The following is a 23,996-nucleotide window of genomic DNA, read 5'->3' on the forward strand; positions in this document are numbered from 1 at the left end:
CAAACTCAGGTGATATAAATTCACTAATACACAGAGGGGAACGCTAACAAATTGTCACATACGAGTGAGACCTCAAGAAATTAAAAAGGTTAAAAAACTCACATAGCTTATCTACCAATCAGCCGATTGGTGAGGTTCCCTGTTGTCAATCCACACGAGGGATTAGAATACCAAGCAGTTTCCACGAACTGCAAATGGAATGTCGAAATTAATGATTGGTATATAAGATTGACCTAAGTAAGTACCCATTAGGACATGCAAACTTACTTAAAAGGAGGGAAGGGGGCGACCTTAGTCGTCACCGTAGATCTGTGTCTTGGAAGCTTGCTTCTTCGTCAAGCTTTTAAAGAGGGAATCATTGCTACGGAAGAGAAATTAATGCAAAATTGCAAAGGGCTACATCACTGTAATTCATGCTGTGAATACGCACAAGCGGGCAAATGTACCCATTTACATACCACTAGTGATGGTCTGTCTGTAAGTCACATCCAAGTGGCATCCTGCATCGGGATTACTCAACCAATTACTCAGTTTCTGAACAGTGGCCGCCTTTACGGAAAGATTAAATGTGAGGGGTCAGCATACCATTACAAAACCGATTTCTTCTACATATAATCTAGAGGTTACATATAAAACTACACTCACACAATGTTGTGAAGTGGCATCAGAATGGCCTCGAGGGTCGGAATAACTCAACCTTCCAAACAATTTCGGCAATGAGGACGCCTTTCGCCTATACAGAGAAATTCGGAAAAGTCCATTTAAATGACCGACTGGTGTTTAAGACACGTTAGTAGCGAGAATGAATACAAAACCAAACTTACACGCCGTGGTAATGGTCTATTTAAAATCCGTGCAGCATCACCACCTAACTCGCTAGGTAATTCAGCAGAGTTGATGCTGGAGCCGAAATTGAAAGATTTCGCGGGAAAATCGGTCCTGCGGAAATCAAAGGAATCGGGTTTCAGGATCAAGAGTAAACATGTCCTTAATGGTACATGTTTGGTTTTAGACACCCGCTTGTTAGTAAAGGACGTTTGATACCTGCAAAAGCTAGCGATTACCGCCGCCGTCTGTACACGTCCAGGGTAACTCCGCAAGTCAGCTATGCGGAGTTGGGGGCGGAGTCTACAGGTAAATGGCTCATAGGACATAGAAGAGTTACTCGGAAGGTCGCGCCATCGGGGAATTGTAGTTTATAAACAAATCAAAGGTGAAACACTTTCGAGTGGCGTATGATTCCTTGAGTACACAAAATGATATGTTCAAAATACTCGCGCACCTCTCCAACACGAGGGTGTAGGCGAGCGGAACCACACATGATATTTTTCAAAACAATGTAATATTACCTCAAACAAATCCATGACAAGAGGGTGTGGACAGGTTATTTCGTACATATGCAGACATTATGACATTATCATTCTGATGGTGAGGAAATGCAAAATAATTTGTCATGTGACACAAAGTATTATAGTACTAACTCATGCACTTCTCTACCATGAGAGTGTAGATGAGTTTATTTCTACATATTTGGATATAAAACCTTCCTCATTAGGTACTTGAAACCAACTATATCCCACAATATATTGCAACAAAATTTTGAGACTAACTGCAACACTTATCAGCCATGTGATTATATTTGTCCATTAGTGGTTTAACCAAGTGCTGCTAACTGTGCCAAACTGCTATCCTGTTCGTTCAGACCATTTTTTATGGAATCCAGAAGGGACATCCATTTGGATTCTCGTGTATTGAGAGCTCCCTGAAGGTTACCTCCTCTGGTGCCTAGAGATACTTTTTCAACCACCCACCATTTAAGGTCAGGCACCATATGACCCGCCTTCTGCCAATGATCTACTAGAGGGGCACCTAATACCTTACACCGAAGCCTACTACTGTGGGACGAGATACGGGCTTTGATCTTCTGTTGGGTTTGCCCCACGTATATGTGATCACATGGGCATTTTATAATGTAGATCACACTGCATGAATTACAGTTCGTATAATGTCTCAATGTGTAAGTACGTCCGCCATGAGTAAATGACTTGGTCTGAACAGTAGTATCGCAAGCAGTACAATTTCCGCATCGAAAATGACCCACCAAGGGAGGTATATTCCATAATGTTGTTATTGTTGGGTGACTCTCTGGTTCGAGGTAGGAATGAACCACCATGTCACGAATGCTTTTGGCCCTTTTGAACGAATGAAGCGGAAGATTTGTTTATCTTATTTCATCTGCCACCAGATGCCAATTCTTATTGATGACCTGTTTCACCTCATTACTCCGTGTAGAGAAAGTTGTAACACAAATGATGCGTTCACATTCAGTTTGGGTGGAGGGTGCGGGATTCAATAGACTTTCTCGTGGATTGTACCAAGCTCTCTTTCTGGCACGTCTAACCATTCGTGTGGGGTATCCACGTGCAATGAGACGATCATTGAGGATTTCTGATTCCTTTATATAATTCGCTCTAGTGGAGCAATTTCTCCTGATCCTCAGGAATTGCCCCACAGGTAAGTTGTCTTTTAAACCTCTTGGGTGGTGACTCCCATACTGTAGTAGGGAGTTACGCTCTGTGGGTTTTCTAAAGAGCGTCGTCTGGAGATGATCCTTATCCACATAAATGGAAATGTCTAGAAAAGGGATGGACTCGTTACTGGATTCCATTGTAAATTGGATGTTCGGGTTTCTAGAATTCAGCCAGTCATGAAATTTAACTAATTGTTGTTTACTGCCTTTCCAGATACATAGGACATCATCGATGTATCGGACCCAAACGGTCAGATTGGTATGAAAAGGATTTCTGGTTGGGAAGATGTGCTGGGTTTCGAAGTGGTCCATATAGATGATGGCCAAATTCGGGGCAAAAGTAGCCCCCATCGCTACCCCCTTTGTCTGAACAAAAAACTATTTTTGGAAGATAAAAAAGTTCTGTTTCATCGAAATGCTCGACAACTCAATAATGAAATACGTAGGAACTTGTACAGGAGCAGGTCTTTGGTCTAGTACCTCCTGTATAACATCCAAAGCTTCCTGCTGGGGGATGCTAGTGTAAAGCGATACTATATCGCAAGTCACTAAAAGCTCCTTTTGTGGATCAAATGGTCTCTCATCTATCAAGTTGATCGTTTGGGTAGTGTCTCGAAGGTAGGCCCGGGTATTCAGTGCGATAGGCTTAAGGAAGAAATCAATATATTTACAGAGTGGCTCTAACATAGAACCACATCCCGATACTATCGGGCGGCCGGGTGGAGCATCCAGGTTCTTGTGAACCTTTGGCAAGGTATAGATTGTGGCCAGTCTTGGGAATTTTTGATTTAAAAATTTGAATTCCTGCTCACTTAAGAAGCCATCTTCCAAGCCTTTCTGCGTGGTGGACAAAATGGCCATTGCCAAATCCTTAGAAGGGTCACTCTGTAGTTTGCGGTAGCTGATTCCATCTGACAGCTGTCTATGGATCTCTTCTTTGTACTTTGTCAAGTACTGCACAACAATTGCACCGCCTTTGTCGGCGGGTTTGATGACTACGTCTTTATTGGTGCCAAGGTCAATCAATGCCTTCTTCTCTTTTTTACTCAGATTAAATTTCACAAACTTTTTTTGTTCAAGGAGCTGGTCAACCGCAGATGTCACAATCTCTTCATATGCTAGGATCTTATGGCTCATCGCATAGGTAGGTGGGAAGAAAGTCGACGGTTCTCTGAGTCCAGTGGTCGAGTTCTGTTGCCTGGTTGCGAAAATAATATCTCAGCCTGATCTTTCTAAAAAATCTGTATAATTCTGTTTTGAGCAAGAATTTATTGGCTGGTGCAGTGGGGACATAAGAGAGGCCTTTACATAACGCTTGGATTTCTTCATCTTGTAATTGGTATTTAGAGATGTTAATTACAGGATTCTTTGGCAGCCTGCTGGGACAGGGTCTGTCCTGTCCAGCGGTGGGGACGTGATTCACCACCTGTAGGTGTTGCGTCTGGTCGATATCTCTCCATGCACTTCTGGCCGGAATGTCACCCGTTTCTGTTTGGCCCTGTTGCCGTCCCAACCGGGGTTCTGTTGCTGGCCTCTCGCCTGTCCTCTCCCCCAGTTGTTGCCACGTCCTCGGGGGGGTCGCCATTGTCCGCGGCCCTGTTCTAAAAAATGAGGTTGGAATTGTGGGGGGTACTGTTGGTAGCTTTGGTCTGGTGGTGGGTAGTTGTAAGAAGTACTGGGGCCAGGTTCCCCGTCACTGCCTGAACTATATTATTGCCCCTTCCTACCTTGCCCTTTCTGTCCTGATGAAGACCCCGTTAAAGGACCTAACTTAGCCTACGGCCAGGGGTCGAAACGTCGACGGCTCTTCTCTCTGACACAGACCTCCGGCACCTGTCCTTTAAATACCCCGAATGGTTCATGTGTGTCCGTTGAAGGTCTCCTGTGTAATAATTCTACATTGAATGCCCTAATTTTTCAGGCGGTTGTATCAAATTTGTTTTGATTCATATGTTATCGTTTACGATTGTGTTCATTGTAATTACGTTTACTCTTCTTGACTTTACCCTGCCCTGAGCACATCCCCTCCTTCACTTTCCTTCCCTCTCCTCCCCCGACTTTGGGGCTTTCTGAAATGAATTATGAATGTATTGTTAAGTGTTTGACACTGGGTATTGAAAAATAAATAACAATACCTTCTTTCAGTAGTTTTGATTATTGTCTATAGAGCTGAAAAAGTAAAATTAAGTTCTATACTTACTTTTCAGCAGCACACAAAACATACGCGTGTCTGTATCATTTTTTAGCCTCCTCACCTCTCCTCCCTAATTTGCACGCTGCGATATCACCCCCGCTCCCTCTCAGATCATGCCTTCATTTCAGTCCTACTCACAGCGCGATGTTCGCGTTCGACGATGCAGAGTTGGCGTCTCCGCAACTCCCTTCTTTATTCGGAGGAGGTCACCAACCGAATCCTAGATACTATAGTACACTACCTCTCGGAAAACGACCAAGAGGGCACTGCCCTCGCTGCGGTGTGGGAGGCTCTGAAACTGGTGGTGCAGGGGGAATTTATCGCGATTGCAGCATCCTTTGCGCGACTATGCAAAGAAAAAAAAGCAGAATTGGAAAAAGAGGTGGGAGAGTTAGAGGCAGTTCATAAGCGGACCGGGGCGCCGAGAGTTTGGAGGGAGTTGGAAAAGCGGCGACGCATGCTAAAGCATTTGGACCTAGATAGAGCTGAGCATGCTCTCCTGAGACTGCGGCACAAATTCTATCTCAGTGGGGATTAGTGTGGGAGGATGCTTGCACATAGACTCCGAGCGCAAGCACAGATGTCTGCGATCCAATCCATTCGGGACCTGAATGCGGTGGAACATAACACAGATGCCCTTATTGGCGACACCTTTCATTAGTTTTATCAACGTCTTTACCCGAAGGGAGACGCCCACTTGCATGGCCCAGGGGAATACTTGAATTCCTGTGATATTACTTCCTTGCTCAAATTATTGGCTGACAATTTGGACTCAGCCATTCGCATAGAGGAGGTCGTATTGGAGATAGCGCGGCTAAACGTGGCGAAGTCACCGGGGCCTGATGGCTTTCCGGCGCTGTTCTATAAAACATTCTGCGTGGAGCTGGCTTCCCTTTTAACTAGGCTTTTTAATTCCTTCCTCGACTCTGGGGAAGTGACGCCTTCAATGTCTGAAGCAGCAATTTCTGTAATCCTTAAGCCTGGGAAGGAACTTAAAGATTGTGGGTCATTCGGCCAATTTTGCTCCTTAATATCGATGCAAAGTTGTTTGCGAGTGTTTTGGCCTCACCATTTAGCCCCCTTATCAGGGGCGTAACACACGCCCCTGCAGCCCCTGCGGTGCGGGGGGGCCCCAAGCTACAGGGGGCCCCTCAGGCTCAGCCCTCACAAGCGCATCCGTCACCAGGCTGCGCTCTTCTGTATGAATATTAGTCACATGTTAAGCAATTTAATCTTCAGCTAGGCTGGGGGGCTCGCTTTCACCTGCTCAAGCTTTAAGGCCGATTTCTGCCAAATCGGTGCATAGATGTACCGCCCTGACCTATAATATGTGGCCTAGACAAAATGACAAATGGCACAGTGTAGATTTTTGCATTAAATATTAAGTGCTAGAAGTCTGTACATTTTAAGTTAATTACCGCAGAGCCCAAAAGGCTGAAACTACCATCAACACTGGTAAATATGATTTGTTCTTTCAAGAGCTCAGAGAGGAGAGGCCTTGCCAAATTAGACACTCTCTTAGCCAGAAGATTATAACGAAAGCTTAGAGCGCTACACTCGCTATCCTATCACTTGTTCACCTCTCATCTGCTCCCATCTCTCTCTCTCATTACGTTTCTCTCTCTATAGCTCTCTCCATCTCTCTTTTCATCCTCATCTTGTCTATTACTTTCCTCTGCTCCCTTTCTCTAATTTCTATCCCTCTTTCTCTTCCTCTTTTCATCCTCTCTCTTTATCTTCCTACCAATCTCTCTTCTCCATCTTCCTAATCCCTCATGTTCATCACTCCCTCTCTCCCTGTTATCTATTTCTCTCCATCTTATCCTCTCTTGCGCACACCCCTTTCTCTTTTTTCTCCTGTCTTCTTCCTCTGCCCTCTTAGTTCTTCACCTCTGTCTTTGCCTCTCTGTAACGCTCTCGTTTATCACCCCCCTTTCTTGTTTAATTAGGTTGAAGCCTACCAAGCGCTCTACTTTGCTAAAGACATTTTGGGGGGTTACAAAAGCTTCCATAGTGCATACGAATGTATTCCGCACATTGAACGCCATGACTTTGTAGTTTGGAATACACATTTAGTAATTACTTTTTGGCTCCAGCTAAGCTCAAGTGTCAGGCTCTATCTTCTGAGTTAGTTTACTGTTTACTCTCTTTTTCCCAGACGTCAAAGTGAGACCATTTATGTGACAAACAGGGTGGGTACTGCAGGTGTGCTGAAGGTAATCTGTACAAGGTTATTTTTTTGTGGCACACAACAAAATGTACATATCTGTAAGTAAAAATATATCGGATATTGGAAAGCGCAAGAAGCACTTTTTTGGGTAACTCTAAAGTGTGTTAGAAACAAATATTTTAATGCGATCAGAAGAAATCATTACAATGATAATGTTTAAAGAAAATTGTCAGTTATACACTGCACACTTTTATCAGTAAAACTGTATACCTGTGCAAACGTAATGCTCATTTCAAATGAAAATATGTTCTCTGTAATAGCAGTGTGCTGCCACTCTATGCATACTGCACTTCACCCCACTGCACTCTACGCCACTCAACTCTACATTGCACTATTCAACTCAACGTCACTCCACCCCACTACAATATTCCCTGTCCCACTCAAATCAACACTTCGCCACTACACTCTATGCCACTACATTTCATGTTGCAATCAACAAACTGCACTCTTCACCAATGCACTCAACACCACTATTCTCACAAACAATACACTCTGCGCGACAGCACTCTAACCCAATCTATTATGAACCACTGAACTGTACACCACTATACTCTACACAGCAACACTCTACACCACTGTACTCTACTTCACTGCAGTCTTAGCCATTCTACTTGACAACACTGAACTCTACGTAAATCTACTCTGCACCACTACACGCTATAACACTGCACTCTACTCTGCACCACTCCACTTCCTCCCACTCTACTGCACTCTATGCCAATTCACTCTTTGCCAAAGCACCCTATGCCACTGCACTCTACAGAACTGCATACTATGTATGCCACTGCACTCTATGCCACTACACTCTATGCAATACATTTCACACTACTCTAATCTATTATGCACCACTGCACACTATTACACTACACTCTGTGCCACTCTATTCTACACCTCTGCACTCCAACATACACCACTCCCCTCTACGCCTCTCCTATGCTCCACTCTACTCTGTGCTAATGCACTCTTCTATACAAAAGTGCGCTCTTTGCCACTGCACTCTTTACAACTCTAGGATGGGCCACTCCAGTGTGTTTTGCACCACTTCACTTCTTTTAAGGTGTGTTTCACTAGTGTAAACTGATGCGTGCATTTTTTTAGCCCCCCACCCCCTTTTTATGTAAAATTACGCTGTAAGCAGTGATTTGAGGGAAGGCATTATGCAAATGTGGCCCGATTTTTGATGCGTGCCCGGGACGATTTTTAATCCCAATCCAACCCTGTCCCTAAACCACGCCGTTCTCATTATTTAAGCAATTCAACCACTAGGTCTCTTAACTGTTCCATAATTGTCTTGTTGCTCACTGAATTCAGTTATTCTATTTGTAAATGAAAGATCGATATATGAATTAATAATAACCTAGGCTATATATTACACCACGCACTCGGCAAAATAGACCCCGCTCCGTACAGAGTCCTATTTTCCCACCCGTCTCCCATTGGAGGCGCGGATCTCTACGTGCGTAGCCACGTGCTCTCTTTGCTCTCCAGTTCTTGTGCGCCTGTTAGCTTACCTTGGTGATTAGTGTCTGGGTTTCTGAGCATGCGCATTAAACTGATACGCTGGCACAACTACACTGTGTTCACAACTAGAAGCCGTTTGCCTCGGGGGGCTTCTACTTACCAATTATCTCCTTCCTTCCCGATAGCGTAAAAAAGTCTGGAGTTTATTCGTGCCAATTAGAATATATTAGTAGAGGTATATAACGTCGGGATCATTGGAAAGAAATGTTCCAGCACGGTTCAGATGAGGTGAGTAACGTTATCTAAAGGATTTTTGTGTTTTTCTCACACATGATATTAACATGCAAGTCCAGTAAATAAAAGATTTGAACCAACTTTTTATAGTTGTGTTATGTGCAGAGTATTAAAAGATGACTACGGGCGCGTTTTCGAAAACGGACAGTTATTGTGTTTTGGGTTTGTAAACATATGAATATGTATTGATTATCGTTTTTAGAAACAGACACACGAGCCTTAAACGAAGACTTGTTGTTCCTACTGGAAAACTCCAACAGTATTTGAAATTCCAGCCAGCTGTTTAATTTTCTGGCCTTGAGAGCTTAAACATCACTTTTACAATGCATCCCTGCAGGTGTGAGCTTCCCGTGATGCTTTCCGAAAAGTCTCTTGGAACAGAATATCAGCTCACCTGCTGTCATGTTTAAAGGTGAAGCGTTGATAGCGGGGTTAATTCAGATGGATAATATACTTGCTGGTGCGATCTATGTGTAATCTCTGACTATACATTTGAGTCTTTCAGTATCTCAGATGGGTGATTTGTCGGCAGCTGATAATTACATGTACTCTGTGTGTCAGAGATTTATATTTTATGTTAGATAGCACAGTACATGCGAGAGGTTTTGGCCAGTGCGAGGTTGGCAGATCGGAGAAGAACTTAGGAGAAGGAGCGTCCCCTGCTACGGCTGTGAAGGATGTGGGAGGTATGAGCGAGGGCGATTGAGGACAAGCGCAGTTGTCTAGAGAGTTGGTGAAATTTCAGTCTGTGGTTGATGTAGGATGGTCCTTAATCGAAAGGGCTATGTAGGCGTGCATGAGGATCTTGAGCTGCATCTCTTCTGAATGGGGAGCCAGTGTAGGTTTCTGAGGTGGGGAGTGATGTGTGAACGTTTGGGAAGGTCTAGGATGAGCTTGGCTGCCGCATTGTGTATGGTCTGGACTCTTCAGAGGAGCTGAGTGGAGATGCCGGCATAGAAAGTGATGCCGTAGTCGAGGCGGCTGGTGATGAGGGCCTGATTGACGGTCTTTCTGGTGTTCATAGGGATCCATCTGTTGCAGGAAGAGGCGACTGCGTTGACGACGTTTCATTGTCAGTTGGCTGTCAAGGATGATCCCTAGTTTGTGTGCATAGTCTGTTGTTGTTGGAGTAGGTCTGCGTTCAGCAGGTTTCCAACTGTAGTCCCAGACAGAGGTGTTGTTCCCAAAGATCAGTACTTCTGTCTTGTCTGAGACAGTTGTATGTCATCCAGTTAGCTACATTGGTCATGGTGCTGGAGTAGTTGGTTTTAGCAATGGTGGGCTTGTCAGTGAGCGAGAGTTTAAGTTGAGTGTTGTCTGCATATATATTATGTTGAGTCTGTGGTATCAGGCGATGTTTGCGACTGGGTCATGTGTGTTTTGAATAAGGTGGGGCTGAGTGACGATCCTTGGGGTATGCCTTATATAATTTCCTTGGTTGCGGTGGTGAAGGGAGGTAGCCGGACTCACTACGTGCGTCATGTAAGGATGGAAGCAATCCATTTAAGGGCATCTTGCTATGTTCCGATGTTGTAGAGCCTGTTGATGACGGTGTTGTGGGAGACAGTGATGAATGCCGTAGAGAAATCCAGGAGAATCAGGGCCCCAGTTTCTCCGCAGTTGAGTTCTGATCTCGTCTGTTACAGCAATCAGCGTAGTCTTAGTGCTATGGCTGGCACCGAATCCTGATTGTTAAATCAATGAGAACTAGTCTGTCAAGACATGATATAAGACTCAAAGCTGTGTGTTGTTAATGAAAAAGAAAGTAAAGTCTACTTTCTTTTTTATGAAGCCCTCACCCACCAACCTAGTTGGTGGCATGCTTCATCATCGGGCCCACCTGGTGACACAGAATGTGTCTCTGGTGTGCTACAAGGCCTATATTACAGCGGAGCAGGTATGTTTACTGAGTGTGCAGTGAAGGTGACGTGAAAGTGAAATTTTAAAACGGTCCAGTGGTCCCATTACCCAAAGGGATTAACTTTAATATTTGGGCCTCTGGCAATAGTAAAAAAAACAAGGCAATAGATGTAGGTAGAGTTGTATTTAGGAAACTCCTGCATCCAGTGGTTGGTCTACACGTTTCAGCCATGCCTTTAGTGTTAACTGACTTTCCCCAGGACCTAAAAATTTAAAAAGTGCGCTCTATACTCTCTATTGTGTGTAGATCGAAAGATGTGTGGCACACGCTAAGGTGCCCTATGTTTGAGAAGGCAGTTCCTTCTTAAAGCATTCACTAGAGATTAGCTATGAATGCCCCATGAGATTCGGCAGAGGTTCTGGCATATGTGAATGCTCAGGACCTTCATGAACACCTATGTTGCTGCATCAGATCTCCGTGGATCCAGATTTTAAATTTCACTTTCACGTCACCTTCACTGCACACTCAGTAAACATACCTGCTCCGCTGTAATACAGGTGTTGTAGCACACCATGGACACACTCTGTGTCACCAGGTGGGCCCGATGATGATGCATGCCACCAACTAGGTTGGTGGTTGAGGGCTTCATAAAAAAGAAAGACAACTTTACTTTCTTTTTCATTAACAACACACAGCTTTGAGTCTGATATCACGTCTTGACAGACTAGTTCTCATTGATTTAACATATTACCTAGGGGATAAGGACTAGCTCTCCAATCATCACTCTCCCTTTGATATTTTACACAGAATCCTGATTGTCATGCATCCAGAAGGTGGTTTTGTTCCAGGAATCCCATGAGTTGTTGGTTGATGGCTTTCTCAAGTACTTTATCTCAGTAGGAGAGCAGGGAGATCGCTTGATCATTTTTGAGATGGCTGGTGTTGGCAGAGGGTTTCTTTAGAAGGGATCTGACATCTGTGTGTTTCCATCTGTCTGGGAATGTAGCTTTGTTGATGGAGGTGTTGATGATACTGGTGAGTTCTGTGCTGATTGGGTTCGTCTGAAATGCAGAGGTGGTGGGGGCAGGGGTTGGTGGGTGCCCGGAGTAGATGGAAGATATGATGGCTGTGGTGGTCTCGGTGGTGAGTGGAGACCAGCTGCTGATCGTTTGGCTGGTGTTCGCTGGTGGGTAGAGGTTGTTGAGCTTGAGGGTGGGGGGTTGGAGTGGTCGACGAGGTGTTGGAGATAGCAGCAATCTTGCTGTGGAATTAGTCTGAAAGGATGTCGCAGAGTTCTTGGAAGGAGAGGACGGTGTTCTCTATGGCTGTTGGGTTGGCGAAGTCCTTGATTATTTTGAAGAGTTCCCTAGTGTGGTTAACCACAGTGTCAATCTGGGCAGTGATGGCTGTTTTCTTAGCTACCTTTATATGTTGTTAATGCATGCTGAGGGCTGTTTTGCGGGTTGCTCTGTCGGCGGGGTTCTTTGTGGTGCACCATCACTTCTCCAGTTGGTAGCATTCGGTGGTTAATGCTGTTGTTGCAGGACTCCATAATTAGCATTCCAGTCACGAGTAACAATGAGGTGAAATCATTTTTTTCTTTTATATACCCTCTGCAACTAGCAGCATTTTAGCAAGAGCGCAAAATTGTGAAACTGCAGATTTTAATTCAAACTTTTGCTATTTTACTTTGAAACAATGAGACCGGTTGACTAGTATAAATACTTATTTTGTGTCAGAAGAAATCACTTTGTATTGTTTGCTGTATGAGTGACTGGTCGCGTTGCTACACACTTAAACAGTCAAACTCTACAAGGCACACATTGTTAAATATAAAAAGTGCTTGAATGAAAAATACATGTACATCTCATTTTATTTCTTTGAAATGTGAAGTGACACCTGAGTGTACCATGTTTGTTACTGAATCTGAGGCAAGGTTCCAGCTGTGCTGCACCAGTTTTGGCTCCATGTGACCTGCAACCTCTCTCGGCAGGACACACATCTAGGCAAAAGAAATGAGTGATGGTCCGCAAAGTGAGTAATTTACTGTTGGGCTACATTAGAATTTAATGTGTGCAGACCTCCTGAATGTGTCCCCGAAGTCGGCTACCAGCAATTGGACACATTCAGGAAAATCGATTGGGGTTGGCCAGCATCCTGGTTCTAGAATATCTGCCTGAACTGGAATCCAGTTGGTTCCCATTCTATCCCATGAATGTTTGTCTTTAACAGGACACTCTAATGTGATAAGTGAAAGTTTACTTTTGCCTCTCTTAGACTGTTGCCACACAAACCTAAACCTATCACCATCTAATACATTAATTGTCCCGTCTACTGTCACCATGCCCTTAACCAAACATAATGTTAACTTTTTCCCACGGCCACCACCAATTTTACTACCACCTTTGCACTTTTAGACCATGTTAAACTTATCATAATCATACAGAAGCATATTAAGACAAACTATTACACAAGAAAACAAACACTCCAAGTGAAACGTTGCCCCTCGTCGCCTGCATGTGTCTTTCGACGAATTGCCCTTAGGTCGAGATAGCGTGGTAATATGATAGATGCTGTTGTTGTCTGTAAAAGGCTGCTTTAATAGGATAGGTCTTACTTTACAGCTTCTGTGACAATGGTGGTGTATCGCACACCACTGGAGTCAAGCTAGCCGGGCTGATGAGAGGTGTTACCTCGAAACCGGTCCGGTCCTCGGATGCTTGATTCCGTTCTGGGAAGGACATGGCTTTTGTAGTTCGGACTGGACTGTTCCCATGGGGCACAGGGTCAGAGCTGATTTGCATATCGCCATTGTCTAACCCAGGGTGGTGTGGAGTGCAAAAAAACGATGGATTTGGGCCCAGATCTTTGGACTGGGGTGAGTGTGTGACATTGATCCACATTCGGTCCATCACCTGTTTTGTTTGCTTTAATAGGATAGGTCTTACTTTACAGCTTCTGTGACAATGGTGGTGTATCGCTCTGCTTAACCTGTCACATGTATTATGTTAAAGTAGCCACCCCAAATCCCATACCTTGATTTGCCCAACCTTTTTGATCTTCTGGTCCCCCATCCACCTTTTCCAATGTAATCACTTTTTGGCACTTCTCCTTATTTTGTGGACCCACCTATCATTTTATTCTATTTTTTCTTCGCCTCTTATGTCATATTTGCTGTGAAGTTATCTGGCATCCCAAGACTTGCTATCCCTCCTTTAATGTCTCTGTGTTTTTATTGGCGTTTAATTAAAGTGATACAAACATGTGTATAAGAGCAGGAATCGAAATTTGCCTAGCTTACGTAACGGTAAGTTTCAATTCTATTAAGGACACGGAGGCGAGGATTATGCTATATCTTCCTTCGCTTTATTAACATAAAGTCTCCACAGCAGCTTAGGAAAAGATATATAATAATAACCAAAAAATGCTTTAAACATAAAGCATTGACGGAATGTTCAACAAATCAAACAACAACTCCCAAGAGTCTCTTTGTATACTGATAGTCCATAGTCCTTCCACTCTGTCCATCACCACTATAAATCCGGACTTCTCATCTTCTTCCTCCTCTTTCTTCGCGCAGATCACGCTTAAGCCTCATTGGTCCTGTTTAGCACCCTCGTTGCCTGTCGAAAAAGAAACAGCATCAGCGAGGTGGTCCAGGAATGCGACAATAAGGCGAGGAGCATTCAGTGATTAACACAGTACCGACAATGTAAAGGAAAACGCTTTACTTACTGCCATACGGGTGGGTAGAGACACCACTGTAGCCTGGGTGGGATAATCCTCGCCTCCGTGTCCTTAATAGAATTGAAACTTACCGTTACGTAAGCTAGGCAAATTTCGATTCTATGTCAGGACCGGAGGCTTCAGATTATGCTAGTTCAAAGCTTACTTACCACCAACTGGGCCAAATCCACCACCGGCTTAAAATAAAACCTCTTAAAGGTGGAATCCGAGGACCAATCCGCCGCTCGCATTAGGTCCTCCAAACGAGCACCCACTGAGAATGCCTTAGAGGCCATGGCCCCCCTGGCGGAGTGTGCTCCAAAAAGAGAAGTATTGATGCCCGCTTCTTGCATGACCCACCGAGCAATAGTGGGAGAGGAGACAGCTTTGTGTGGCTTTCGCAGGGCAATCAACAACTGACGCTCGCCCGGAGGGCGCAAATCCAAGGTCAGGTCCTCGTATGCTTGGAGGCATTGCACAACACACAACTTAGGAGTGTCAAGAAAAGCTGGATATGAAATGGACCGCGACGACGTTTTAGTGCGTCGGCCCACGGTAAAAGTAACCCCATCCGGGGAAAAAATGCGTGCAGAGACATCCAGCGCGCGCACATCAGAGACGCGTCTACAAGAAACCAAACATAACAACATGGCCAACTTCGCCGACAGCTCCTTAAGAGACAGATAGGAATTGGCCGGCCAAGACAAGAACAAATTTAAAACCAAATTGACGTCCCAAAGGACGGAGTACCTGGGTTCAGGAGGCAACGCGAGGCGGATAGCCCGCAGAAGCCGACAAACAAAAGGGTGTTCCCCTACTGTATGGCCATCGATGTTGTCGTGGCCAGCCGAAATCGCCGATCGGATAGCATTGATCGTTCTATAGGCCAAGCCCTTGTCGGCTAAATGCGCCAGGAAATTCAGCACGGGAACGAGGCCTGCGACCAAGGGATCCAAACCCCTTCGTAAACACCAACGCATCCACTTAAGCCAAGCGGATCTGTAACGCTTCGTCGTACTATCGGCCCATGCCTTGGAGAGCAAGTGCTCAGCCGATCCCGAAAGGCCTGGGAGCGTCCAGCGTCTCCTGAGAGCCTCCACGCCACGAGGCGGAGAGAGTTCTGCGAGACGAGGGGATGAGGTTCCTGATCCGGATTTGTCAGGAGCAGAGGAAACAGGGGGAGTAGGATTGGAAAATCCCAAGAAAGTTCCAGAAGAACCGGAAACCACACTTGAGACCTCCAGAGTGGCGTAACCAACACCAGCTCCGCTCCCTGGCGGCGTATTTGGGCCGCCGCTCGCATGATCATGGAGAACGGGGGAAACGCAAACGGCTGTTCCCGACTCCAATCCTGCAGAAAGGCGTCCGTGGCCTCCGCTAGAGGGTCCGGCCTCCAGCTGAAAAAACGCGGCAGCTGGTGGTCGAGACGGGACGCAAAGAGATCCACCGAAAAGGGACCCCAGAGAGCTTGCAGCCACCGGAAGACCTCCGGATCCAGTTTCCACTGGCTGGCGTCCCTGAGATGTCTGGAGTGCCAATCCGCCACCTGGTTGGATTGCCCCGGCAGATACTCCGCCGTCACCGCAATGTGACGAGACAGGCAATAATCCCAGAAGTCCTTCGCCAGGTCCGCCAATGCGCGGGAACGAGGGCCTCCTAGATGGTTCACATAACGAACCGCCGAAATATTGTCCATCCGTAGCAGGACACAGGCCTTGACCGAATCCTTGGTCCAACAACGAACTGCGAAGGAGCCCGCCAGGAGCTCCAAACAATTGATATGCAATCGTTGTTCTTCTGAAGACCAGGCGCCGCCGGTGGAAAAATCCCCGCACCGGGCGCCCCAGCCCGACCTGCTGGCGTCGGACTCTATGATCAGGTCCGGAGCTGAACCGAAGATCGCCCGACCATTCCATGCCTCCATGTGAGACAGCCACCATGACATTTCCTCCTTCACTTCGTCCGTGAGGGGGACCCACTGATCGTAACTCATCCCACGGCGCAGATGTTGCGCCTTCAGACGTTGGAGAGCCCTGTAGTGCAGCGGGCCTGGGAAAATCGCCTGGATGGAGGACGAGAGAAGACCCACCACCTTGGCGATATGTCGCAGGGACGTACGATCCCTCGCGATCGTCTGCCGAAGCAGGTGTCGTATCTTTGTGACCTTCCGACCCGGCAGGCTCAAGACCGCCTGCACCGAGTCCACCACGAAACCTAAAAAGGTGATCTTCTGAGTGGGAACCAAAACCGACTTGGAGCCGTTGACCACAAACCCCAGTCTCTGGAGCAGACCGACAGCTTGTCGCAGCTGGCCCGCCAACACCTCCGGGCACTGCCCCATGAGGAGGATGTCGTCCAAGTATACTAACATACGGACCCCCTGACTTCTGAGAAACTCCACTACCGGGTGGAGAACCTTCGTGAAGCACCACGGGGCAGATGAAAGACCGAACGGCAGCGCGGTGAACTCGAACACCTTGCCGTCCCACAGGAATTGTAGGAAACGACGATGAGGGGGGTGGATGGGGACGACCAGGTAGGCGTCCTTGAGATCCAGTCTCACCATCCAATCCCGAGGGAGGAGTACGTCTCGAAGGAGGTGGATACCCTCCATTTTGAAATGTCGATATACCAACCACCCATTGAATTCCTTGAGTTTGATCACAGGTCGCTTGCCCCCATCCGTCTTGTCCACTAAAAAGACGTTGCTGAGGAACCCGTGTGGGTGGCGCGTTGATAGGCGGATGGCCCCCTTGCGCAGCAAGTCCGAGACCTCCCCGTCTATCAACTGCGCGTCGGACTCCGAAAAGACCATTGGGCGCGGGGGCCTCGCTTGCGTGGGCTGGTCGTAAAATTCTATGTGGAACCCTCGTACAGTTTGCAAGACCCAAGCGTCGGCAGTGAGCAATTCCCACTCCCCGTAAAAGCTTGCCAGCCGCCCCCCAATAGGAACTTGATCCAAACAAAGGACACTTACCGGGGGCATTTCCCTGTCCGGAGTTCTTCTTGAACCCTCTGCCGCCGAAGCGTTGCCCTCTGGTGGGGTAGAAGTTGGTATAGTTGGCAGAGGTCTGGTATTGACCTCTTCCGGAGCCTTGTCCTTTATTGTTGGTCTGCTGGCCACGGCCGATCGCGCGGCCCCTACCGCGACCGGCCCCTCCGGAGAAACGCTGGTGAAACACCCGCTTAATGCTGGACTGGGCCTTATCCAGCGACGAGAACGTGTTCACGAATTTGCCCAGTTCCCTGATGAAGGGTTCGCCGAAGAGGCCCCCCTGGGCCACAGCACCCGCCTCCGACGAGGCCAGGTCCCCCAACTTTGGGTCCAATTTGATCAGGAGCGAACGCCGCCTCTCCGTCGACAGGGCACAGTTGGCGTTGCCCAAGAACACTATCACCCTCTGGGCCCAATTCGAAAGCACCTCCGGGGAAATGACGGTGCCATTCGCCCTAGCCTCCTCCGCCATATCGAGGATCTTCGTGGCGGGCCCAACCGCGTCTAACAATTTGTCCTGGCAGGCCCGCCAGGACCGATCGATTCCCTTCCTGGGGTCCTTCATAAATTTCGCCAGGAAGGTGGCCATCTTGGGATCCAATTCCGGGGTCATGGCCACTTTCCCTTCCAAAGTTGGTCGAGGGCACTCCCCACGCAGGCAACCCCTCGCCTCCTTCTCCAGGGGCTTGCGCAGCCTGCCCGCTACAAACTTCGCCACCGTCTCCCCCGGTGTCCAGGCCGCGGAGCGGGGGTGGACGATCTCGTCCGGGTCCAGCATGCCTGACTCATCTCGAGGCATCTCCTTGGCAGAGGGTGCCGGAAGCCAAGATCTGGTCGACTCCCCGTCGTCGTCGGTGTCCGGAGAGTCGTATACTGGAGAGGCGGGGGCCGTAGACACGTCCCCCGAAGCGCTAGGATCTACCAAGGGCGCAGGGGGCACCGCCGTTGCCTTTGCCAGGAAGGCGTCCCGGAGACGCTCAAACGCGCCCCTGTCCACACCTTGGGCCTCCGATGACGGCCCCTCCTTACAAGGCCTCTTCGGGGCGGGTGGCAACCCGCCGGACGTCCCCGGGAGATCGGGGACCAGGCCCACATGCGCCGATGCCAGCTTCGCGCATTCTTCCACGATGCGGGCGGAAAGGCGGTCTTCCATGGGGCCTACCACCTCCGTCACGCAGCGGTAAATCAAATTGTCCACCGCCTGGTAGAACTCGTCGTCCTGCAGATAGGGGTAAGGTTCCTCCTCGTATTCCCCTTCCATCCTTGAACCAAGGGCAAATCTGGGGCACCCTGTAGGGCGGCAGTCAAGGTAAAACTCGGATATGGGCAGGCCAACCGGCTGCAATCACGTTTTTTCGGCCAACTGACGTGGCAGGTGGGCTGCACCAACCCCCAAGCGCGCAGACCCTCCTCGCCGGGACCGGGTCTTCGCACCCCTCAAGCGCGCTAAGCCACACTTCGAATCAAGAGGTGCACAAAGGACACCCGAAGGCGGATCACGCGGTCAGAGCCGCAATACAGACCCCAACGGGGCGTCAGAAGCAGGAAAGTACAGACCCGGGGCACCAGGTGTCAGAGGGGTACACGAGGGCTGGCTCCTGCGCAAGCAGACTCCACGGCGCGGCTCCTGGCACTGCGGAGGTGCGCCGAAGGGTCGGCGAGACGACAGGCCGCCCCCTGGCGGTCTACTCACGCACCGCACACAAGTGGGAAAGAAAAAGGTCGCGTAGGAACGGAGAACGTTCCCGCGACCGGGGACTCTGTAAGGGAATAAACCATGCAGTGAGTCCCCCAACGATCGTACACAAAACAATCAGCAATATCGAAAAAGGGAAAAACATGAAAAAGCACTTATCTGGCTGCGGGAGCAGCGAAGAAAGAGGAGGAAGAAGATGAGAAGTCCGGATTTATAGTGGTGATGGACAGAGTGGAAGGACTATGGACTATCAGTATACAAAGAGACTCTTGGGAGTTGTTGTTTGATTTGTTGAACATTCCGTCAATGCTTTATGTTTAAAGCATTTTTTGGTTATTATTATATATCTTTTCCTAAGCTGCTGTGGAGACTTTATGTTAATAAAGCGAAGGAAGATATAGCATAATCTGAAGCCTCCGGTCCTGACATAGAATCAGTCCATGAGACACATATTTGATGTATCAGATTACATCTCTAACGCCTCTTCGAATCAACAGGTATTATGGGACAGATAATTACATATTATGGCATCCAAGTAAACAAAGACCATATCATCACAACAATAGTTTCTCAAAGTACCTAGGTCATGGTGAGTCCCATATTTTGCGTAATGCTGAATACTATCATAGACAAATAGTGTTTATAACAATTCTGTGGACCCCAGGCATTTAGTGCTCTATGCATATATTGACAAATGGGAGTTGTAATTTTGGTTCCATCAATGCCATAAGTGATAGAAACAACATGAAAATAAAATAACTAGGCAAAGGAAAAAGAAATCAGTAGCAAAACTATCCTGAGGGTCTGAGCACTAAACAAGCATTCAGGGACCTACTTTAATTTGGATGATTCTAAGGGTCCCAAAACTTATACATCCTTACGCTGTGGGTATGGGACGAAAAGGAAGGCATCACAATGACAGTTCTTAACAGTCAAACAGGTTTCTGTTAATCATCCAGACCACTTCAAGGGGATTCTGCTGTACCCTCACCATGCGGAGGGCCATCCTCAGGTTCCCTCCCAGTACCATCTTTTCTGCTATCCTAAGCTCCAAGCTCCTCCGCCCAAAGACCTGCCAGAGTGTCAACACTTATCCCCCTGGGCTTCCTCTCCAATTAGTGCTCGCTACTCTGCTCTGGCCCACATGTCAACATCCCTTTCCCATGTCACCATTACTGGGCCTGTTTCTGCCCTCTAATGCATTGCTATGCAACTTCTTGCTAAGACCAATGCTAGGTCCACATATCTAGTGCCAACTTTGCAGGCTTTGGGTCTAGGGGCCAATCTCAAGAGGCAAACCTCTGCTGTGTAAGGGAGCGGGCTATCTGGTACCCCATTGAGTGCGGCAAATACTGTATTCCAGAATACTCACAACCCCAGACAGCTCCACATCATGTGGCTGAAATGTGCCTCCGGCTCCATGCATTTGTGACAAGCCCACAGGTATCCTCCATTCATAACATGTAGTCTGTGGGGGATCAGATAGGTCATATGTATATAATTAAATTGGAAATATTTAAATGTAGTATTCTTAGGAATACGTTCAGGACTCACCACAATCTTACCCCACTTCTGGTCCGAAAGATCTCTGCCCAGTAATGCTCCCCACCTCTCCAGTATCCTTACCAATATTTTGTGATCATCTCTAGTTGTGCTCTATGAAGCAACTTCACTAAGTGGCGTTCGGAGCCCATGGTCACTAGTGTCTGAAGGACGATGTGGGTTTCCGGCTCTCAGACTACAAATCCCTAATTGTCCACACTAAAACATAATACTTCAAGAACTGGCCAGGTGGCAACTTGCTCTGTGTCAGCAAATCATCTAGGAGGATAATTTCTCCCAGCTCGAAGCAATCATTCCGCTTGATTAAGCCTCCCGTCATCTAGTCTGATAACTATTGGCTCATAAATGGATGAGGAGGATCCCCATGTGTTAACCCTATCAACAGCAAGTGTGTAGCATAGAGGGGGGTCCTAGCTGTCCACCTCAGACACCTCCTCCAGTACTGCAGTGGCACTCAGCAACACCCCTGATTGGGGAATTACCACTTTCAGATCAAGTAGTTTCGCTAGCAGAAGCCTTTTATTGCCTATCAACCCAATGAAACCCAGCATCTCAAGGCCCTTAGCATCTAACCACTGGGCCAACCACTGAAGTTGGGCGGCCAAATAGTATAATTCAATATCGGGTTCCCCCAATCCGCCGTCTCCCAGGGCTCTCCGGAGGTTGCGCCCTCCATCCCATATCAACTCTCAGAGTAGGGCATCCAAGCCGTTAAACCAAGAGCTTGGTATCATGACAGGGAGACTTACAAAAGAAAAATAAGATTCTGGAGAGCATAAATAATCATCGCCAGAATTGTTCACAGTCCCTAAGAGACCGAACCACTGGTCCCAGATTGCCTTTCTTAAGATCATCCAAAGCATGAAACACTTGGATTCCCAAGTATTGAAAGGACCAAGGTGACCAGGTGAGCCCTGCTGTCATGGGGAACAGGTGTGTTTTTGTTCTTATTAACCCTGAAGCCTGCAAGCACCAAAAACTCATCTAACAACGTCAGTGTTTTGGCAACTCCCTGTCGATTATCTGCTAGGTAGAGCAAAAAATCACCAGCATGTAAATATATAATATGCTCTCTTCCCTCTAGGACCTCCCCATGACCTGCATTCTTCTATCGAAACGGCTCTACCAAGGGCTCAATAACCAACGCAAACAAAAGGGGATACAATGGGCACCCTTGTTTGCTGCCCCAATGTACTCCATATGGTGCAGAGATGACACCAGCTGTCCTGACACTCACCGTAGGGTTGGTGTAGAATAGGCGCATCCATTTTATTCAGCTATCTCCTATCCCCATCCAATTCATAACTACATGTTCTCCAGGTCTACTGACATAACCAGGGCATCCGGATGGAGGCAAATATCCTGGTGATAAAGGATATGATATAGCCAATGGAGGTTCCCAGAGGTGGACCTGTGCGGAATAAACCAACTCTGCTCTTCATGACTGAGATAGGCCATGGGGGAAAGCAACTGCGTTGCTAGTATTTTACTGAGAATCTTTTAGTCCACATTTAGCATTGAGAGAGGGCGAAATTCTGATGTACGTGTGGCTAATGTCTTCGTCTTGGGAAGAGTGATCACTAACACGTCTTTAGTTCTATCTGGCAGCGAGCCCAAGCAAAGCGATTCAGCATATAATGTCTCTAATGTAGGGACCAAGGCAGTAGCAAATGTAGTTTAAAATTAGCCGTCATTCCATCCGGCCCAGGGATTTTCCTAGTGGACATGTCTTTGATGACTAAGCGGATCTCCTGTACTGTGACTGGGCCCCTCAGATTCTCCGTCAGAGCAAGATCAAGGGTATGCAAAGCCATCAAAAATTCTGTTAGAGACTCAGGTAGAATCGCTTCTGGGCATCGTAAAGGGTTTCATAATATTCACAAAAGGCTGCAATAATAGCCCATGGCGAGTAAAGCAATGCCCCTTCATCGGATTAGATCTGAGTAATGGGCATTCCTCTCGACTCGGGCGCACCAACTATGCCAAAAGCCTACCCGATCGGCCATGTGCCTCATGGATTCTAGTAAAGTAATCCCGCAAGTCAAGGCACCAGAGACAGTCCAGTGCAGCATTATATTGACCCTTAACGTCTGTGACTTGTACCTGGATGGCGTCATCAGTACCCAGCCTATTACTCAAATCATGCAAGCTATGATCTAGAGAAGAGAGCTCTTTATTTAGCTCCTTTTCAACCCCAGCAGTTTGCCCTGTGCAGTGACCTCTCACCACAACTTTAAAAGTGCCCCATTCAACAAGGGGACCCATAGAGGTATTCCGATTGAACCGAAAATACTCGGAGATGGCTGTTTTCAGAGAGTCCCTAAAGCATGTATCTTCAAGGAATGATGGAGTAAGACACCACGTCTGTGTCAACGGGCATTCGGCAATGCGTCGAAAAGGCAATAGCAACAGGCTATAATCAGATAGTGTGCGCCCTAAAATATTCAGTGTGAGTTGTGCATGGACTAAGAGAGGTCAAGCAAACATAGCCAACTGTGTGTGTAGTCTGTAAAAATGTGAATAATAAGAGCAATCACGATCCTGTCCACGCTGCACTTTCCAAATATTTGAGAGGCCCCAATGTCCCACCCAGCCTCGTAAGCCCTCCGAAGTCCTTCCCGCCAGCGCCCCTTGTACGGGAGGTGTGGACCTATCTTAATGAACATCAACCACACATTTAAAATTGGCTACTAAAATGAGATCATCCTCTACCAGGGAGGACAAAGGGATCGACTGTGCCTAAAGAAAAGGGGCCTGGTCTAGGTTTGGGGCATATACACTACCCAACGTGACTTCCCTACCTAGCAGCCTGCCCTTAACCAGAACGTAGCGGCCCTCTGGATCAATAATAGTGTGGGTGGATTCTACAGAGGTCCCAGCCTGGATCCACAGCAATATCCCCAGGAATAAGCAGCATAGGAGGTTGCATAGTGTTGGGCACCCCACCTGCGCTGTAAGATGGGTCTCCTGCAACAGATACCAGTGAGTTTTATGTTGTTGGGAGGCAGACCCATTCACCTAATATTCCAAGACAATAGTTTTATGGTACAATGAAGGTCTTCCATGCCTCGCAATAGTACAGGTCTCCCATTCCTTCGTCACCCGACCTCCCCATGTGGTCCCCCAGAGATATCAAAGCTATCCATGACCCCCAGGATAAAGAAACAAAAACCCAACTTCCAACTCCCACCTCCAAGGGCTGTCCAGCAACGGCGTCCAAACCTGTAAAAAAACATAATTGATAAGAGAAAACCACCTTCCGACTCCAGAGAAGTGGCAGTCTAGATGGGAGCGGACAAAATAGTACTAAGAACCCAGGTACACTGACTCTGGCACAGAACCCAGCTTAACAATGAATGGAGGTCATTAGCAACAAGCTAACCCCAGGGAAACAACTATAGCGCTTATCTCATATGCGAACCCAAGCCTTGTCTTCACCAGAGATG

General features: G+C 47.3%; 1 protein-coding gene across 1 annotated transcript in view; it reads left to right on the plus strand.

The window, feature by feature from the left end:
- Positions 1 to 8,508: 8,508 nt before the first annotated feature.
- Positions 8,509 to 23,996, plus strand: part of LOC147712337 (uncharacterized) — an 86,499-nt gene continuing 71,011 nt past the window's right edge. The window contains exon 1 of the mRNA XM_086923033.1: positions 8,509 to 8,703. Within this exon, the coding sequence (XP_086779159.1) occupies positions 8,680 to 8,703 (24 nt within the window). The 5' untranslated portion in view covers positions 8,509 to 8,679. The remainder of the gene's footprint in view (positions 8,704 to 23,996) is intronic.

Source organism: Lissotriton vulgaris, chromosome 5 (assembly GCF_964263255.1).
Source record: "Lissotriton vulgaris chromosome 5, aLisVul1.2, whole genome shotgun sequence".
NCBI classification, from domain to species: Eukaryota; Metazoa; Chordata; class Amphibia; order Caudata; family Salamandridae; genus Lissotriton; species Lissotriton vulgaris.